We start from the raw sequence: 19,417 nt of genomic DNA, 5'->3' as shown, positions 1-19,417 counted from the left end.
CTGAACTGGATTGAAGGCAGTTCTACTGATGCAGACACCAACACTGTTACTGATGTAAAAAGCTTCTCACCTCGTTTACAAACTCCTTCCCTTGGTCAGTTATAATTCTTTGGACCATACCGAACGTGTACATGATTTTTACAAGTGCTCGGCATACCTCCACCGCTGTCTTCGAAGGAAGAGGGGCGGCAGCAACCCACTTACTGTACAGGTCGGTCATGGACGTAATGTACTTATGTCCTCTTTCCGTTTCCTTCAGTGGACCAACAAGGTCCAGCCCGATGACGGTCCAGGGATCTGTAACCTGACAAAAATGCCTCATATTTATGTCACCTACGTTTTGCAGATGGATACATAAAAGTAACACACATTGTGTATGTTTTTTCTTGAAAGAATGCAAACCGCCTGCTTGAATTGAATAAAAACTCACTACCTTTATGGGATGCAGGGCTGGGGCATCCGTTTGGATGGGGTCATTGAGCTGACACTTGTGGCAGCATCTCACCTTAGGCAAATGATAACAACACATAGGAGACTTCTTTCCACTCACATTTTTACTGCGTGTGACGACAAAATCAGACACAATGAGGAACTAGGCATACAAGATGATATGAATAAAATTCTGAATAAAAGTAGGCTTCTTACTTACCCAGTTCTCGACGTCCTTTGCCTGGCCGTCCCAGAAATAGCCAGCAATAGTTTTGTTTCTAGTACCCCTTACACCTCTGTGGTTGCCAGACCCAGGGAGATTGTGGCACTCGTTAAGGACGGCAGTTTTTTCCGCGTCACTGGTCACCACCAGCCGCATGTACTGCCGCTTTGGTCCGACATAAAATATGCGACGATCTATTAAAACAAGAAAAATTATAGGCCTAACGAATTTAGACTTTTTGATAAGGCTTCGTGAGGTTAAGTCCTGATCGCGAATCATCTCCTTGGCTCGCTGCCAAGTGCTAGTCAGCACACTGACATTCTGACAAAACAACAGAGTAAAACAACAAAAAAGTCTTGATCGCACATCATCTCCTTGGCTCACTGTCGTGAACGCTGCCTTTATAAGTGCTAGTCAGCATCAAGCGACAGTTCTGACAAACATTGACATTCTGACAAAACAGAGTAAAACAACAAAATGTAATAACATGATTAATGACAGTAATAAATGCGCCTCCGCTTCCGAGAAAGTGGATAGGTAGGCTTATAATTGCTGACATAAATTAAGTTTATTATTTATATCTCGAGTAAGATTGAAAAAAATGTCAAGTCGGGAATGTGATGAAATTGGGCTTACCTTTCAGAACAAAGTTTTTCGATGCGCGGCGAACCTTCCATCTTTCCTCCTACCCCCAGAGGGGCAAAACTTGCCCCGTCTCTAAAAACGTTTTTACATTCTCATAAAACCGAGAGCCTTCCATCTTCTGTCAGGAGTCTGACCACAGATTCTCTCCTCCTACTCAACTAGGTCTGTGCTACTCAAATTAAGTAGCTGAGGTAAAACTGTCGTAAATACGCACCCGGATATCCGGAATACGCGCCCGGATATCCGGAGTACTCACATCGGGTAAGCACTCACGTCGGGTCGCTACAGGGTGTGTTCTCACCTGTGAATAGCCACTCAATCACCTGGTACTTTACATGTGAATAGCGATAGGTGTGGCCTAGGAGGCTGCTGCAGTCTGAGACTACAGAAAATCCAAAGATTTCTGTTCACTCTCTTTAAAAGGGCCACCTATATAATTTATTTAAATATATATATATTTGAAAACTAGAAGTTTCAAGGTTTTTAATGGTGTCACTTATATGTTTCAATGACAAAAACTCACAGAGTTACCGATGTGTTTTTGGAGATATGTAAAAAAATTTAGACTCCAGAGTGTTTGCATGTAGATGGGACAATGAATCCTCAAACCATCTGTGGATGGCACATGTTTGCACACAATTTGTGAGAAATAACTGTTTTGAAAAAAAAAAAAAATTTAAATGTTTATTTTTTTTTTTTAAAAATCGTCTAATCAACCAAAGATTTCGCGACCCCCCTGCAGTACCTCCGCGGACCCCCTGGGGGTCGCGGACCCCCTGTTGAAGACCTCTGATCTAGAGCACTTTATTGTGGATAAAGAAAGAAATATAGATAATAGAAAGAAAAGGTGCAGAGAGCATGGATGACCTAAATACAAAGTCATTCTATTCTGTTATAGACAGGATGCTAATGGAAATGAAAAAGTGTTTTTCTTCAGAAAGTAATGAAGTAGTGAAAGGTTTGCCCAAACCTGTTGGGTAAACCCCAAACACCCATCATTCCTTGACAAAAAATGGATACTTCCTATGGCCTGTCATTATGGAGTTGACGAGGAGAACTTGTCAGCTGAGCTCCACCAGGTTCGCCGGCTGCTGAAAAGGAAAGAAGAACAGGGACTTACAATCAACAACACACAAGACTTCCTATCTGTGATGCGGCCCTACAAAGATGCATTCCTGGACTTGTATAAGCTGATATCCATATCTTTGACTCTTCCAGTAACATCAGCTGTGAGCGCAGTTTTTCTTAATAATAATAATAATAATGCATTTTATTTGACAGCGCCTTTCAAAACACCCAAGGACACTTTACAACATTAAAAACACAAATACAACATTGGGAAAAAGAATAAATAAATAAATAAATAAATAAACAAAAAAAACAAACATAAAACCACAAATAAAAAACCTTTAAAGTGAGAAGGCTAACTTGAACAGATGAGTTTTCAGTTGTGTTTTGAAGAAGAGAAGAGAGTCGATATTACGGATGTCGGGAGGAAGAGCGCTCCAGAGTTGGGCAGCAGAGTGACAAAAGGCTCTTTTCCCCATGGTGCTGAGACGGACAAGAGGCACACTGAGTTGGATGGAAGAGGAAGAGCGAAGGGAACGTGAATAGGTTTGGATGTGCAGAAGATCAGACAGATAAGGAGGGGTGAGGTTATGAATTGCCTTGAATGTGCACAACAGGATTTTATATTGAATTCTAAATGAGACAGGAAGCCAATGAAGTTGCTGCAGAACTGGAGTGATGTGATGAAATGAGGCCGTTTTTGTAACGATGCGAGCAGCAGAGTTTTGAACCAGTTGAAGTTTACGGATGGATTTCAGAGGCAGATAAACAAGAAGAGAGTTCCAATAATTAATTCGAGAAATGACCAGACTGTGGACCAGGATGGAAGCAGAATGCAAGGAAAGAGATGGACGAAGTCGGTTGATGTTACGAAGGTGGAAATATGCAGACCGGGTAATATTATTAATATGAGAGGTAAAAGACAGAGTGCTGTCCAGAATGACACCCAGACTTTTGACCTGAGGGGTTGGAGAGACCACAGAGCTGTCAACGGTGATGGAGAAGTTATTGACTTTAGAGAGAGTTGATTTAGTGCCAATGAGTAGGAACTCAGTTTTATCACTGTTTAATTTAAGGAAGTTTGATGTGAACCATGACTTTATTTCTGCTAAGCAGGAAGTGAGGGAGGATGGAGGGAGCGAAGAATCAGGTGCAGTGGATAAGAAGAGCTGAGTGTCATCAGCAAAACAATGAAAGTGGATGTTAAATTTACGGAAAATATTCCCAAGGGGGAGAAGGTAGATGATAAAAAGGAGGGGTCCCAGGACAGAGCCCTGGGGCACACCAGAAACCACAGAGGATAGATGAGACTTGAATGATTTAAGCTGGATGAACTGAGTACGGCCAGAGAGATAAGACTGAAACCAGGCGAGGGGTGTGTGGGTGATACCAACGGAAGAAAGTCTATGGAGCAGGATTGAATGAGAGATTGTATCGAAGGCTGCACTGAGATCGAGGAGAATGAGAAGAGAAAGTAAACCTGAGTCTGCTGCCATGAGGAGGGTATTGGTGATTCTGAGGAGAGCAGATTCTGTGCTGTGACCAGGACGAAAACCGGACTGGAACTGTTCGTACAAACTATTCTTGGTTAAATGAAGATGGAGTTGAGATGCCACTGATTTTTCTAGAATTTTTTAGATGAATGGAAGGTTAGAAATCGGGCGGAGATTATTGAAATTGTTTGGATCCAATCCAGGTTTTTTGAGGATAGGAGTAACAACTGCAGTTTTGAAGGTAGAAGGTACAATTCCAGAAGAAAGAGAGGAGTGAATGATGGCAGAAACAATAGGTAGAACAATAGGTAGTTCTTGTTTGAGTCGTTTGAAGAACTACCTAAGAAACAGCAGCGGAGACAATCGAACAAGTGTCCTGGCACTTCTTGCTATCAATCCTTTAAGAACCAGGACCCTGGACAGTGACAGGATCATTGATGCTTTTGCCCTCAACCACAATAACAGGCGGATTGTCCTGTTATGAAGACCACTGATGGTGAGTGAATGATTTCAACCTTCTCTGACTTTGTAATGCATTCAGCATTGTGGACTGAAATTGTTGTAAAAGTTTGCATAGTAAAATCTATAAATATGGTAACTGTGTCATGTTTGTTTATGCTTTAAATTAATTGCAGAGTACCACATTATTCACTATCCACTGTATTGGTGACTGCTGATATCAGAGTTTTCAGTGCACCTGTGTGTGTGTGTGTGTGTGGCGGCTTGAGGAAAGAAACATGATCTTAGCTGCGCACACCACTATCCGATCCTTCACGTGGGGCATAGTGCAGGAGCGCATTAGAGCAATAGTCTGTCATACGCGTAATATGGGCTTCCCCTGTTTTAAAAGTCAGCAGCCGCCACTGCGTTACATTGATTTAAATGCAAACAAGTGGAATGAAAACAATATGTGTTATTAATTACCCTACCTTTTCTAAACCCAGAATGTTGAGAATGTAACATGTAATCCAATTATTATTTAAGTAGGTTAACCATGCCCTGTCCCTCGTCTCCCTTGTCTACCTCGTTGAGATGGATCGCGCTTTTGAACTTCTTTTAGTTAGGCTTTATTTCTTCTCAGTTGTTTTCAGCAACAGGAGATCAAAGTCTTGGCTTATGCATTCGCCAGTTTCTCTAATAATAATAATAATAATAGCCTAATAATAATAATAGTAGTAGTAGTTGTAGTAGTAATACGAGGAAGGGAAGACAGACAGACAGCGCGTAATTCCAAGTGGACATTTTGTTTATGTAGCCTATTGTTCAGCCATACAAAACATTTGGCTAACCCGGCATTTGTAAAGCATTCCTACTGTATAGCCTATGTGATAGACATAAATTAATAATTTATAGCTTTTATATTAAACATGTTTTTAGTTAGCGGCACTGCAGCTTATCACCGCTCCCGCACTGGGCACTCCCCCTCCCGCCCGCGCCCGCAATGAGCTTTCAAAATGTGTCCCGCGCCGCACTGCTTTGCGTTGGGTCCCTTTATGGAAATGTACATGGAGTTGATGCTGATCTGTAGAGACAACCATGGATCATAAAAAAATGACTAAAATGACTCTGACCTTGAGGTTATAGTCTTTGGCATTTCTGTCATTTAATGCCAACATCAATCAGACAAAGGCTTTGCGACGTTTCATGCCAATGAAGTTGGTTTGTGGAATACTGCGCACCCGAGAGGAGCATTTTACTGCCGTCTCCCTGGTTGCAACCACCCTTCTCATCTGCACTCAAATCTGCCACGATAGCCGAGCTCATAAAAAAAGGTTACCTTTTTAAATGTTGCCACTTCAACAACAACATTATGCTTAACTCCTCCTTCTTTTTAGTTTTTATTAAAGCTTTTTTTTTTGTCTGTGAGTGTGGAACAAAAGTGTGAAAAAGTTTGACTGTCGCTTCCAGGGTATAGAAACAGGAGCATCAGCGTTTACTAATCATATATACTTATGAGTTCTTCAATCTCTGCTCAAGGTAACTATATGTTTAACAGATATATACTTCTCAGGGCTTCCAAACCTCTGATCTTATCCTTTGCCTGGCAAGCGCCTGGCAATGATGTAGGGTAAAGATTTGAAATCTCCCTTCCTCAAAAATATGGTCTGTTGTGACACCTAGAGGTAAGGCTTGTTATTGCAGCTCTTCCCAAGCAGAATGGAGCACAGTGATGCAGTGTCTGTTACCATATAAGGTGGTGATAGCACCATTGAAATAGTCCAAATAAATCATAACGAGCTGAAATGATAAAACATTGTTTCATTTAGTGAGCACAGAAATGTCTTAAGACGAATGATATAACAATACATATATCATTTTATTTGCATGTTACATGGTGATCCACACAACAGTACCATTAGGATTCCGTGTGTTCTGAGCTATCCCATAAAAAGAACAAAAAAAAAAGATAATTGCGCCAACATCTCAAATCACAATCAAATACAGAACACTGACTTCGAACAACTTTATTTTGTAACATTTTCTCATATACCTTTAATACATTTAGTTTTTTTTTTTAAGAAACTCACTGCAATTTTCCTTATGCCATAATAAAGTAAAATAGAAAAAACTGGGGCAATATCTGCATCATTATCCATGATTGTATCCTATTTTCCCACGACAAAGGGAAGGGCAGTAGAAACTTTTTAAGGTTTTAAATTGCGTGGCTGTATAAACTTGACCTTATGGAATTTTTTGACATTACAACATTCTATTGTAGAAACGCCATTCTGTATATACAGACAAGAGGAGGAAAATAAAGAAGAATCTCAACTTAAAAAACGCAGGTTAATGCTGTAACCATTGCTTAAAGGAGGGTAAATAGTTTGCTGCTGAGCCAACCTTTTTTTGAATCTCACATGTACGTGACTTCAGCTCAGATAAATCATCATTAACAGAATTAGAGATTTCACACGACACATAGATAAGCCAGTTTTGTACAGCTAAGTGAGAGGCTGTACCTACAGTTTTCAGCAGATCCCCAGGCTGGTCTGCAGCAGTGGCTGCTGTGTTGGTATGTATGAGCAATGGGAAGACAGACATACCCCTTCTTCCCTCCTTTACAGATAAGACAGAGCTTCATGGCTTTTGCATCAGTGGTCTTATATAAATTAGTGCTTAGCAGCTGGTTCTAACCTGCATGGATGCACTTGGACATCCACATCTGTGAGTTCAGCCTCATGTCATCACCCAAATGGTTGAAAGCTCAAACAATAAATCAGTTTAGTATCCTTTAACCTTAGTTTCCTCACATTGCTTGCCTTTATGCAGCAATCTCGCATCCCAACAATGTGTCCGAGGACACTGTGAAGGTTCTTGACCCCGCTCTGGTAGAAGGTCAGTCTCCCTCAGCAAAAACCCAAACTAGCAAACGAACAAAGAAAAACAAATTTGATCTAAGTCTGCCCCATCTGCCAAAGGCTGGCCTTGCTCTGCCTTGAGATTTTTCTTTAATTTCTATTTTCAACTCAACAGTGCGGAGGGCGGAACTAGTTGAGTGGGCAGGCAGGCTGGGCACAGACTGCTCTCAAGCAAACAGGTCAAGAAGTACATTTTCACCACACCTCTGGTCACAGTAAGAAGTTGACTGTTGCTGGTACGAGACGGTACCAGAGACTGAAGGAGATACTGGTGTTGTAAGAAATGAACAAACAAAAAGGAAAAAAAGACAACAACAAAACCCATCAGGAGTCACTTGGAGTTCTATGTAATAAGTAACTTTAAAAAAAACATGTGCAAGGTGACAAAAGCATAAAAACAAGCAGCTTTTTTTTTTTAATCCCGTCTATACGGAAGCTGAGAGGGGCCATTTATTTATTGTGATGCCATTATCTCAAGATCAGAAATTTGTTACTCCGATTTCTCAAGATAACAAAGCTAGTTTTTGTGTGATAAAGGTAAGTTAGTCGACTTTTTGTATCATCGAGATCAGGACACATGGTTACCGGTTGTCATGAGAAAATTAGTTTTGGTTTCTCAAGACCACATGACAATTATGGTGAGCTTTAAAATGACTGGTTCCAACCTATTTTCACTGTTCATTATTGATGCCACGATCACAGGATCACCTTAAGTCAAGGTATGCTTGTGTAATTCTGTTTGCTGCACCAAGTTTAGTAAATGTCTTACAGTGACATCTGTGGGCATAGATATTAGCTCAACCAACTCTGCTTCGGCACTTCAGTTAGTAGATGCCTTTTAGGGAATCCCACTGTTTGTAGTTATGGGAAAAGGAACTTTACTTGGCCAAACTAACAAAACATTTCAACCTGTTAACTTCGGAAAATGAGCCCTGATAGCTCAGGATAACGACAAAATGACCCATTATCGCTACTAACGGTTATCTCAAGATTATGATATCAAAACGTTTTTTCAAGCAAGGTCTCTCTCAGCTTCTGTACATCCGAGCCTCAGAAATCCGACTGTAAGATACTGTTGGTGCTGTGACCAACAGAGCTGACACAAATGTATTTCATCTGTTGAACTACTCCAAACTGAGGGAAACCGCAACGACCTGCAGCTTTCAGCACCACTTCAGACGGCGACGCTTCACTGCCACACAACCACGCCCTCAAGAACATTTACTATGAAAACACTGGGAACAAGTCTTTTAATGCATGGCAAGGATGACATTAATTACACGTGTGTTTTACAGTACTTGTACTGTCCCTGCCTGGTTGTTTGAAAAGCGGAGACGTGAACACAAATCCGGTCAAGGAGTCCACAACCAGTCACCTCAACAGCAGGTCAAAACAGATTGTGGGGAAGAAAAAAAAAAAAAAAAAAAAAAAAGAGAAAAAGAAGCTCATCAACGGCTATATTTCCGAGCTTCTTCCTGTAGGAACGGCACGATTTTATAAATCATCAACATTCAAAGTATTCATTTGCCCATTATGTTCATACAGAAATAAATTTGGTGATCAGCCAAAGCATTTGCAAAGCCACGATGAGAAAAATAGTTGCGGGACATGTTACTTTATTAAAAATGGCCATCAGCACAGTGGCCTCGTAGGCCATAGAGAGGAATCACATCCAGTATTCATTAGGCTTAAACTCTGAATTCCAAGAATATGGAAAAACATTCTTTAAAACATCATGCCAGCCAGCATTTGTCTCATCTCGAAGGATTCGTACTTATATAATTGCACAGAAACTATGCTTTTTAATGCTTGGCCTTTCTCAAACTGTCCAATGGGAGACCAGGTGATAGAGCAGGCCCGCCACCTCAAAACATCTGCAGGGCATTACTCCTCAATAAAATGTCTATCCTATTTAGAAACATGGACACAGAAAATGTACTTTTTCATGTATAAGGACCTTTGATTAAAGTGTACAGTATAAATACAGACAACTAAAATGAATGAGGTAAAGACGGAAAAAAAAGCTTCAATATCAATATATTTTTTTCATACCATTTCATATTAAAACACATATTGTTTGAGAAAGAGAAAAACTAAAAGGTAAGTCATTCATTGGTGTCATACATTTTTTTTTTCATCCAAATTCCAGCTGTAGAGCGGAAGGATCCGAAAACTCATCAACTAAGAACATACACTGCAACAGTTTTCTGTTTCCTGGTGTTACAGTGGCACAACAGGTTGTCTTGTCATAGAGAAATACAAAATTTGACTATATGTACAGTACGCATCACTTTGAACTTACTGTGAATTTCTTTCTTAGTGAGTCCATTTGCAAAAAACAAAACAACAAAAAAAAAAGAAAGAGAAGAAAAAACTTGTTTCTTTTTCTGTTTTTGGAATAAAGGCGACGGAGTTGCAAAGCCACTGAATGAAGATGTAGGTATCTATCATGTGATAAACTAATTTCCTCTGAGGTTTATACTCTGCATGGTTTAGCTCAGTAGGATCAAGTTGATTCTTTCTCACTGCGTCCTCGATTTCTGGGCTCAACTGCAACAGCCGTCACTGACTGGGCAGCTATCCAGCTAATGCTCTATATCTGTGTTTCTGCCTAGAAGCATCAGATTATGGTTATACAGACATATATACCAAACTCTAATCTCATTACAAAATCATCTGCATCGGCTTCCCTTTTGATTTTTGTACGAGTTAGATTCAAATCTGTGTGTCTACTTTACAGATTTACAGATTCTTTGAGTGTTGCTCATTAATGCACTGGTTAAACACACTGTTAGATCTACACTTAAAGTTAACTTAATGCATCCGCGTGGATGAGAGGACATATAAGCCATGTCTTCAGTGTTCTAAAGACAGCTGATTGTTGGCATCCCCATGACTGCGGTGCCTCTGTTTTCAATTTCATGAAGAAAAAGAAAAAGAAATACATCAAATTCCAAGCCCGGTCCAGACCCGATGACGAGATATAGCAGAGACATAGAAGTGCATACAAATGAAAAAGAACAATACAATTCTTTAAAAGAGCACTGTTTGCTTGATCTGTCCTTAATTTCACTGTTTGTTTTGTTTTTTTTCTCTTGTTGTTCCTAAAACATTTTACTCATAACCCATCGCTTTTCATAATATCTGTAAGCAGTGCTCGAGAGCACAGAAGGTTTTCGTAACATGATGCAAACAGTCTGGGGGAGGGAGGCGGTCAAGTTGGTAATAAAGAAGCGATAAGGATGCCGGTGAGTCGGAGAGAAGGAGGAGGGGTGGAAGGAAGGAAGGCCGGGAGAGATGAGAAGAAGAGGAAACATGGGAAGAGTGCTATTAACACTTGAAGAAAAGGCAGGCGATGGAGGCCAGCAGGAGCCACAGTGATTGAGATACACAGGCAGAGCCATTGATGTCTCGACCTGTACCGGGTCCTGAAAGAAAGGCAAAGAGGAAGCAAAAGGTTGATATATGCAATGTCCGTCACTTTCGCTTTCGCGAGCCTGTATACACACATCCTTCTCTTATATCATGTAGTTTTCCTGTGGAGGGTTTTGGAGTTTCTGGAGTTTCTAATCTACACCCTGGACAGGTTGCAAGACAAACTATCGTCTGTGTCTTTGGACTGTGAGACATGTAAACCCAGTTTTCACCCTGAACCTCTTTACTGTGAAGAGACAGTGCTAACAAAGGCATCATTGTGCTGCCAAGCCTTCCGAACTAAAATGACTATTTTGAAGGTACAGTGAAGGAAAATGGCTTCAAATCCCATTTTGAGTTTGATGTCATATCTGTATTTTCAGTTCCCATGAGCCAGTATGCCACAGGCTTCGAGGGGTTTTTGGGGACATCTGTTGGCAATACAAGCTGATGCCAATTGATGCTTAAGAGTGCACAGAAGGTAAAAAGTAGGAAAACAGCCCGAAGGCTTTCTGTTCTGCAAGTGAAGAAAACACCTATAAACAACAGACAAAGATTTATTAAACACCTTCATCAGTTTGCAAACACAAATACAGCATTGAAGAGATGCTGGAAAGTGAGGAAGACTTTTAACCAGATGATAAAATTCCTTCTGTACGGCTGAAAGGCTGCAGAACACAAGAGAAAACAGCGAGCACCTCAGCAAAATAATCATAAAATCATCTGTCTGCGAGTACTTGAATTACGTGAATTACGTAAACCAATATAATTCACATAGTTTGTTTATTTTCATAAAATTTGATGTGATACTTTATTACAGTGTGTTGAGCTCTCACAGGAAAAATAAACCCAAAAATTAAAAATCAACAATATCTTATCGCAGGATCCAAATGGCACCAGTCTTTGAATATTCAAGAGTGTTTTAATTTTGGTCAAATCATCAGCGCCGTGGCAGCAGATGTTTTGCTTATGGGGCCGAGCTCTATTTGGCTGTGCCTCTGTGCCACATTTTCCTCATTTCTCAGCTTGAGACGGTTGGCAGAGACAACACGCAAATTTCTACAGAGTGCAGCCTCTGCAAGCCATGGCAAACACATGCTGATTGGTCTGTCTTACTAATGGTGCAGCTGTTAGTCGTGGAATGTTGTGTCTATGCCACACAGAGCCGTCTGCCTCAGCAGTAAGGGTTGTTCCATGAAAGTAAGTGCCATGAAATTCGAATGGAAATTCAAACCGTGGGTCAAACATCAATACTGTGCTTTCGAGCTTTAGCTCATGCAAAGCAATATAATCTCTCCATAATCTTAAGTCTGACAGGTGATAGGCTGAAACATTCGAATGTTAAAATGCATTTGAGTGTATTTCAGTTTTTAAAGAGATTCACGCTTTGATCTTATCTTAATGATTTCTTTTAATTGATACTGGTTTCATTTGCTTTTACTGAGTATCATCAGACAAGCTATAAGTCATTTCTCTTTATTAGTTTTCACCTAGATGAATGTACAATTATAGTAAAACAAATCTGCCTATAAATGCATTATACAGTATGTGTTAGACAATAGTTTCTTAGAAAGAGAGCTATGTTTCACTGAATCGTAGTATTGAGATAATGCCGTTTCAGTGGCTTTCTGTTCATTATTTTGAGGGTGGGTCTATAATCAGAGATTAATGATGCAGCAGGGTAATCATTCAGCCAACCCCAACTGTACTATAGTTGATACTAATAGGTCTGCTAGAATACATTTGTGTCAGAAGGGTCAATTGTACTAGATTGTATCTAGATGTGTATCTGACAGTTAGCTAGCTAACTAATCTGCCTTTATCAAGGAAATGTATCTTGTGTGGATATCAGAATTTGGCACGGCAGCTCTTAGAAACTGCTTTATACTCAGTGGATTGAACGGATAAGAATCTCTCACTGCGGTTCTAATGGTACAGTACGTGCACATGGCCTGCTGAGTGAGTCACTCACCATGGATTATTTTCTTTAGAACCACCATTGCGTTAAAGAGGTTAAAAGGCTGCCCACCTACTTCGAGACTCATCCTTAGAGGAATGAGTTTTCTCAATGAATTCACATTTGTGGAGAGCCACGGTGATAGGGAGGCGAGGATCACTGCCAACACTTGCCTCATTTTTCACCTGGTTGTTTTACAGACTTTCATCAGAGACAGGTGGGATTAAAAGATACACTGGTGCCATTTTGCATCTTGGCAGAACATATGTGCCATTTTGCATCTTGGCAGAACATATGTGCCATGCAACTTTATTGAGCAAACACTGATAATGATGATTATTTGTCTACATCTTGAAGGTGATCAAAATATTTCATTTGCGGGCTGTGGATTTTTTATTGGTTCAGTTAAAGAGAATTCAGCTTTGTTAGCCACATTACTGTGGGCTCATCTAAGATGGTTTGAGATCTGTCAATCAGTATCTTCAATGGAAGACATCTCTGAGCAAAGGGCACGGCTCATTTTTTCTTTTGGCTTGGTGATAAACAACATCTTTTTCTGTAAAGAGACAAACTAATAATGCCTATTTATTAATACTTTACTCGGATTTAAACTTCTTTGCTCTTGTTTGCACAGCTTGTGGAAATGAAAGTGGATTGGGACAACCTGGGAAAAAATGATATTCTCACATGTTTCTTTGTCCGTTTTTATTGTTCATGTTGTCCTTGTGTGTCTGCCTCTGTGCATTTATTTATCTCTTTTAGATGTGCTTGAGCTTTACCTCTTGTGTGACTGTGTGGTGGTGAAGAGGTCACGGACCACATTATATTCTTCAGACATTTATAGTCTGACAATCAATTATTTGTCCTTTACATATATCACTTGGAAGAGCAACCCATCCTCTCTTGTTCTCTCTGATATATATTTTTTGCTCAACTGAGGCTGTCATATTGGACTGAAAAAATATAAAATCCTCCGATGTGTGTGATTTACAACTTTCTGGGCGGTGTAAACAAAAATGACTTGACAAGACTTTGAGTTGACTTTGACAGTAGTTAAACCCTTTAAATCTTTCCATGCTTTCAGATGTCACCTTCCCTCTCGTGCCATATTTCTACGTTTCCACAAGAGTTCTGTTAAGTGACTCCCGTGCAGAGATAAGCTCATCCCAGTCGCCAAATGACTAACAGTGATACACAGAGCGGCTTTACTTCTCATCTTAGCTTCCAGTTGTTCAGCAGCAGAGCTTAAAGCGAAGCACAAAAAAAATATATAAAAAAAACTCCAGTGAGTTTCTTCCCTGCTGATTTTCAATGATTCAATGGGAAATTAGGTTAATGGAATTAACATTTCAAAGTCACTCAGTTTCACGTTGAAACTTGCAAGTTTTATATGGTGGCTTATTTCAACATGGTGTCGAGATAAAATTAGAATATTTCTGCCATTTTTTTATATGATAAGAATATTTTTTTTCCGCATACATATGTTTGTATATACAATTCTAACCTACTGTGTGCAGCTGGTGGCAGAAGCATAAATACTCACTATAGAGGAAAAGGCTGGCACTCTGGACACCCAATCGGTTTGAGGCCACACAGGTGTAGTTCCCATAGTCTTCTTCAGTGACATTGGCAATCATGAGAACAGTGGTAGTGCCAAGAATCTGGATATTGATGCCCTGGGTATTGGACAGCCTAAAGAGGAGAAACAGAGGGAGGTGGCAGAGGAATATAGTGAGAATCACAGGCCTTGAGTTACAGTGCAGTTACTGTAGGTAGAATAATAACAAAATGTTTTGCCAAAATAGAATGCACAGTTTGCCCTGTTTCTGATAATGTAGTCATAAGCCGCCTCTAAAGATAGAGCAGATTATCAGCCTTTCAGTCACATGTCACACAGGCTTCAGCTCTCTGTGAATGTGGTGTGAATACAGCTGCTACAGGACACATAACACCGAGTAAGTAACAGTTTATTTCTTTTAAAAAAAAGAGACGCCCTAAAAACACATAATCATAATCACCTCATATTCTATTTTTTTCTTTGCTGTATAAATCATAAATTATTTATATATAAATTATATTTTCTGAGATATCTTTACATGTGTTACTGTATATGAGAAGATCTTTTCGCTCAACCAATAACGGTTATATTTCATTAGGAATGATCCACTCTTGCAGGTAGTCATTTGCAAATGCAGTCGTCAGTGTCATGCCAACAAACTTAGTCAATAAAAGAATTAATGAGGTAATGTCATGATTACAAAAAAAATTGAGATAAACCGCTCCATTATCGGTTTGATACAAAGCAGGAAGCTTTTGGATAAAGCAGTGAGCAGGTTGGTTTTACCTCTCTGCCGTTACTTCTCCTTCTCATTTGGCTTTGAAAACAGAACCATTTGTCAGCAATGCAAAACAACTCAAGCTGAGTAAAAATGTGGAAGAAATGCAGAGTTTCATTGCAAAGTTCACACTTTCTTTGCCCTGGATCAACAGGGCATCTCATTAACATGAGAGGAGGCTGAAATTGTGAAAAGGGTGAAATCCAAATGATTATATTTGTGCAAATGGCCACGAGTTATGGATTTTTTTTCCTTTTTCTTTTCTTACGTTTTGATTTTGTAACACCTGTGACTATAAAGGGAAGGCATTTCACTTTACTACATGTCAGCTTCATGTTTGTGCCTTTTGCAGATAAGATGGGATAAGATGGTTACCTGAGAAGCTACGAAAAGGAGATTTTATATCCAGAATGTGTCATGGAAGAGAGTTGGAAGAAAAGTATCTTGTAAGGTACAGACATAATTCACAAGGTAATTAGCTTAACCTTTCTTAAAAGGTACAAAATCACTAAGCTCACTAAAGGTACATTGTGTACCTTTAGTGAGCAAAAAACAAAGACCATCTTTGTGCTTTAGTGGCCTTAAAAGAGCCATTTGAGAGAGACAGTAAGAAAGGTAGAGAAATTAATAAGATGCAGCAAAGGGCAGTTGGCTGGCTGTGACAAGCTCTCTCAGCCTCCTTATATGGGACCTTGTATTTCAGTACATTTTTAGCTTTAATAACATTTATATACAAGCAATTAAATACCTTTTTTAAAACTTCTATTTGATTTAATGGCAGGATACATTTTACTGCAAAGTGAGTTAGTTAAATACTTCCTCTTATCCTCTCCATTTTCTTTTTTTTTTCTTTTTGAACTAAGCATTTTGACTGTTTCATAGTTTATGCATTTTGGCATTCTTTGTTTTCCTTCAGCATTATATCTTTTACATTTATAGGTGTGGTGTGCTGGCTCGCGATATCGTCCAAATGTCAGCTGGGGCCCCTTTTTGTAGTGTTTGCATGGTCTCTCCAGTCCTGTGTGGGTTTTTGAAAGTGTGTGGTTTTGTGACAAAATAGAACAAAATGACTGGGTTGGGTGAGGAGTGACCTTGTGCAACTACTACCACAGCCCTAAAACTCAAAACGGAGGCCTTTTTTGGCTGATCAAGCTCGAGCAGGTTTTCACAAACTGCTCTGAGACTGTGTTGTATCGTAAACAAATAGGAATCCTCTTTTTTCCACTTTTGGATGAAATATTAGCATGCTATGGAGAACCTTAATGACCATCTGACAATCAATTATGCCAACCTTGAACCCAGTTTACAGCAAATGAATCAATAGAGTTTGCTGACTCAGACTGTATCACCCCATTGATGAACTCTTCCATACATCATCAATCCCTGATGAAACTCTTAATGAAAATGTACCCACAATGGATTCTGCTTGTTATGGGCTGATTGAGACCTTTCACATCTTGAATGAGGTAAAGTTCATTTAAGGCTCCGCGACTTAATCCCGTTTAAGTCTGGGTAATTGGTAATCGGAATTTGAGCAGGGGGAGCGAGAGGTTTGTGCTGACGCATGCTTGGCTGATAGAGCGTATTAACATAAAAAAGGAAACTCACATCATAGCAGAGCATAATTTGGCTTGCAGGGAAGTGGGGGAACTTGATAAAGTGCTGAGGTCCTTCCCACAGGGACACCTTGAGAAAACAGGCAAGCGCGTGTGTTGGAGTTTCAGAGCCAAAGAGAGAGACCAAAGAGAGGCCAAGTGCACAGACAGTGTCCCCACTCCATCTGAAAGCAAAACCCTGCCCACTGATAAGGCCAGCAGATATATCCTCCAGTGTCTTCATGAGAAGTGACTGCACTATTAAAAAGGCCCCTAAGTCCACCCAGATAATACAAGGCATTGCAGGGAGCTGGGACCAAGAGCTACTTTCAGGTTTCGGGGGGTTTGGCTTTAATAAAGCAGAAAACAGGAGAATAAAGAGCAGTGAACTGAATCTGTGGCCCCTAAGTGCTTCTTCTTGGTGTTTACGTAAACTGAGATAAAAGTTTCTGCTGCCTCGTTATACGCCGATGACCTGCTACTATAAGTCACAAATCCAGTAGGAGCCTGCCCCGCCATTATTTCACACTTTTGTAGATTCGGACGGTTTTCAGGATATAAAGTTAACGTTGCCAAGAGTGAATGTTATCCTGTCAATAAACTAGCGATGCAACTCTCCCAGTCAGACATCCCTTTCAAATTGAGCCCTTCGGGATTTAGGTATCTTGGGGTTAACATAGCCAGGTCGTTCAAATCTCTTTATTCTGAAAATTTCTCCCCCCTTTTAGCCGAGATTAAGGCAGACTTTCAAAAATGGGGTTCCCTTCCTCTCTTTGATTGGGAGAATAAATACTGTGAAGATGAATGTTCTGCCAAAATTTCTATTTCTTTTTCAATGTTTGCCTATATTTTTACCAAAAAGTTTTTTTTAAAACAGTTGACTCAACTATTTGTCATTTTTTGTGGAATGGCAAGATACCCAGAGTTAGACAAAAAGTACTTCAGAACTGTAAGTTCTATGGCGGCCTCTCTCTGCCAAATTTTCAATTCTACTACTGGGCTGCAAACATAGCTAAAATTATACTCTGGTCCAAGTCAATTGATGTACCTTGGTATCAGCTGGAAGCACAGTCGTGTCCCCCAGTCTCTCTTTCTGCTTTACTGACCGGCCCAACGACCGCTAACCCCTCTGGCCTTACCTTAAACCCTGTGGTTATTGCCACACTCAAGATTTGGTTTCAGTTTAGGAAACAGTTTAAATTTACTGCTCCCACAGCTTTAACCCCATTGTTAAAGAACCCTGTTTTTAAACCCGCGTTTACTGATTTTACTTTCTCCTTATGGCATGATAAGGGACTGAAATGTTTTGAGGATTTCTATAAAGAAGGGATCTTTTGTTCTTTCGCAGACCTGGTTACTCAATTCAATCTTCCACCCTCTCATCTTTTTAGATATTTCCAGGTGAGGAACTGTGCAAAATCCTTATTTCCCAACTTCCCTCATCTTCCACCGAAGCAGCCATGGGGTGAACTCTTACAAGTTAATCCTTCAAAAAGGTCTTTAATCTCAAAAGTTTACAATTCCATCCAATCTTACGATGATCATTTATCCACCAACACAAAGGAGACCTGGGAGCGTGAGCTGGGAGTGATTTTTGATCAAAGCTGGTGGGAATCCGTACTTAAAGTAATTCATAAAACCTCTGTTTGTTCCCGTTTGACCTTAATACAATTTAAAGTTTTATTTAGATGCTATTATTCGAAAACAAGGTTGGCACAGATTTTCCAAAATATGGTAGATGTCTGACAGATGCGGAGGCTCACCCTGCAACCTTACGCATATGTTTTTCTCTTGTCCAGCTCTTACGAATTTTCGGCAAATTTACTTCAGCACCATGTCCAAGGTACTCTCAAGGACTATTCACACTTCACCACACACTGGCATTTTTGGTCTTCCAGAAGACTATACCCTATACTCCGCTAAAGAATTGGAAGTAATAGCTTTTACCTCTGTAATAGCTAAACGCCACCTCCTTCTGAATTGGAAATCCAGAACAGCTCCATCCAGTACACAATGGATCAAAGAGACTGTCATTTTTGAAAGTAGAGAAAATTAGATATTCAAGTAGAAGAAACTTGAGCAAATTTTACAGTAAATGGCAACCATTTATGGATCTTTTTGCCTCAACACACCCCCCCCTCCCCCTTCTTTCTTCTTTTATTTATTTAATTTAATTTTTTTTTTATTATTTATGTAATTTATCTGTTATGTTTATGCGGACAGTTTAATCATCTCGTCGTAAATCCTTTTTCATTGTATTGTCTATTTGGCCTTTTTTTTTTTCTGCAATCGTTTGTTCTTAAAACATAAAAATATAATCTGTATCTGAGGGTGTATACAAACATGTTTAATGATCACACCATTGTATACCGCTATATGTAAGTGCCTATGTTACTCTTGTATACACACCAATAGAAAATATTAAAGATAAAAGTTTCTGCTGCCCACTTTTAACTTTTAATGTGTTGGCACTTGCAAATCTGCAGTCTCCAACTTCCCTAACTTGTGGTCTGAAGTTTATCCCTCAAATATCCCTGAGTGTCTGCCAGCTTCTTCATCTGGCATAATAGACTGGAACAGATCATCAGAGAAGTTGGCAGAAATTATGCTAGTCTACCTTTCATTGGAAGGGATGTTTTTTTAAGGGATCTCATCCTAACTTGATGCCTTTCGCCACAGGAAGAGGGCAGCAGAGCTCTACTGGATGCCTCCCAACAATTTCCTTCTGGTGCACAGAGCCACTGTGCTACGTTAAACCCTGGTTTGAAATTATTTGACCCCTCAATTTTGGGGAAAGCGTGCAGCGTGAGCGCAGGACTGCAGTCTATGGCCTGTACAAATGAAAGACCAGAGCAAATCATCAGATGGACAGATTTGATTCTGCAGCGTGCACAAGCA

General features: G+C 39.9%; 2 protein-coding genes across 5 annotated transcripts in view; both read right to left on the bottom strand.

Annotated features, from left to right (window-relative positions):
* The window catches only part of LOC142388547 (apolipoprotein A-I-like), a 282,451-nt gene that overhangs the window by 218,182 nt on the left and 44,852 nt on the right, over positions 1–19,417 (bottom strand). The gene's annotated exons all lie outside the window — the stretch shown is intronic.
* lsamp (limbic system associated membrane protein) overlaps positions 2,240–19,417 on the bottom strand; it is a 605,659-nt gene continuing 588,481 nt past the window's right edge. For 2 of the 4 annotated variants that reach the window (XM_075473938.1, XM_075473937.1), the window contains 2 exons: positions 14,132–14,280; positions 8,451–10,645 (listed from right to left, as the gene is read on the bottom strand). In XM_075473938.1, coding sequence (XP_075330053.1) covers positions 10,548–10,645; positions 14,132–14,280 — 247 coding nt within the window. In that variant the 3' untranslated portion in view covers positions 8,451–10,547. Of the gene's footprint in view, positions 2,389–8,450; positions 10,646–14,131; positions 14,281–19,417 lie in introns of those variants that run through there. The other 2 variants (XM_075473939.1, XM_075473940.1) reach the window with 2 other exon arrangements.

Source organism: Odontesthes bonariensis, chromosome 9, assembly GCF_027942865.1.
Source record: "Odontesthes bonariensis isolate fOdoBon6 chromosome 9, fOdoBon6.hap1, whole genome shotgun sequence".
Classification (NCBI taxonomy): Eukaryota; Metazoa; Chordata; class Actinopteri; order Atheriniformes; family Atherinopsidae; genus Odontesthes; species Odontesthes bonariensis.
Note: the sequence above shows the minus strand (reverse complement) of the source record. Positions and strands in the feature narration are given on the sequence as shown.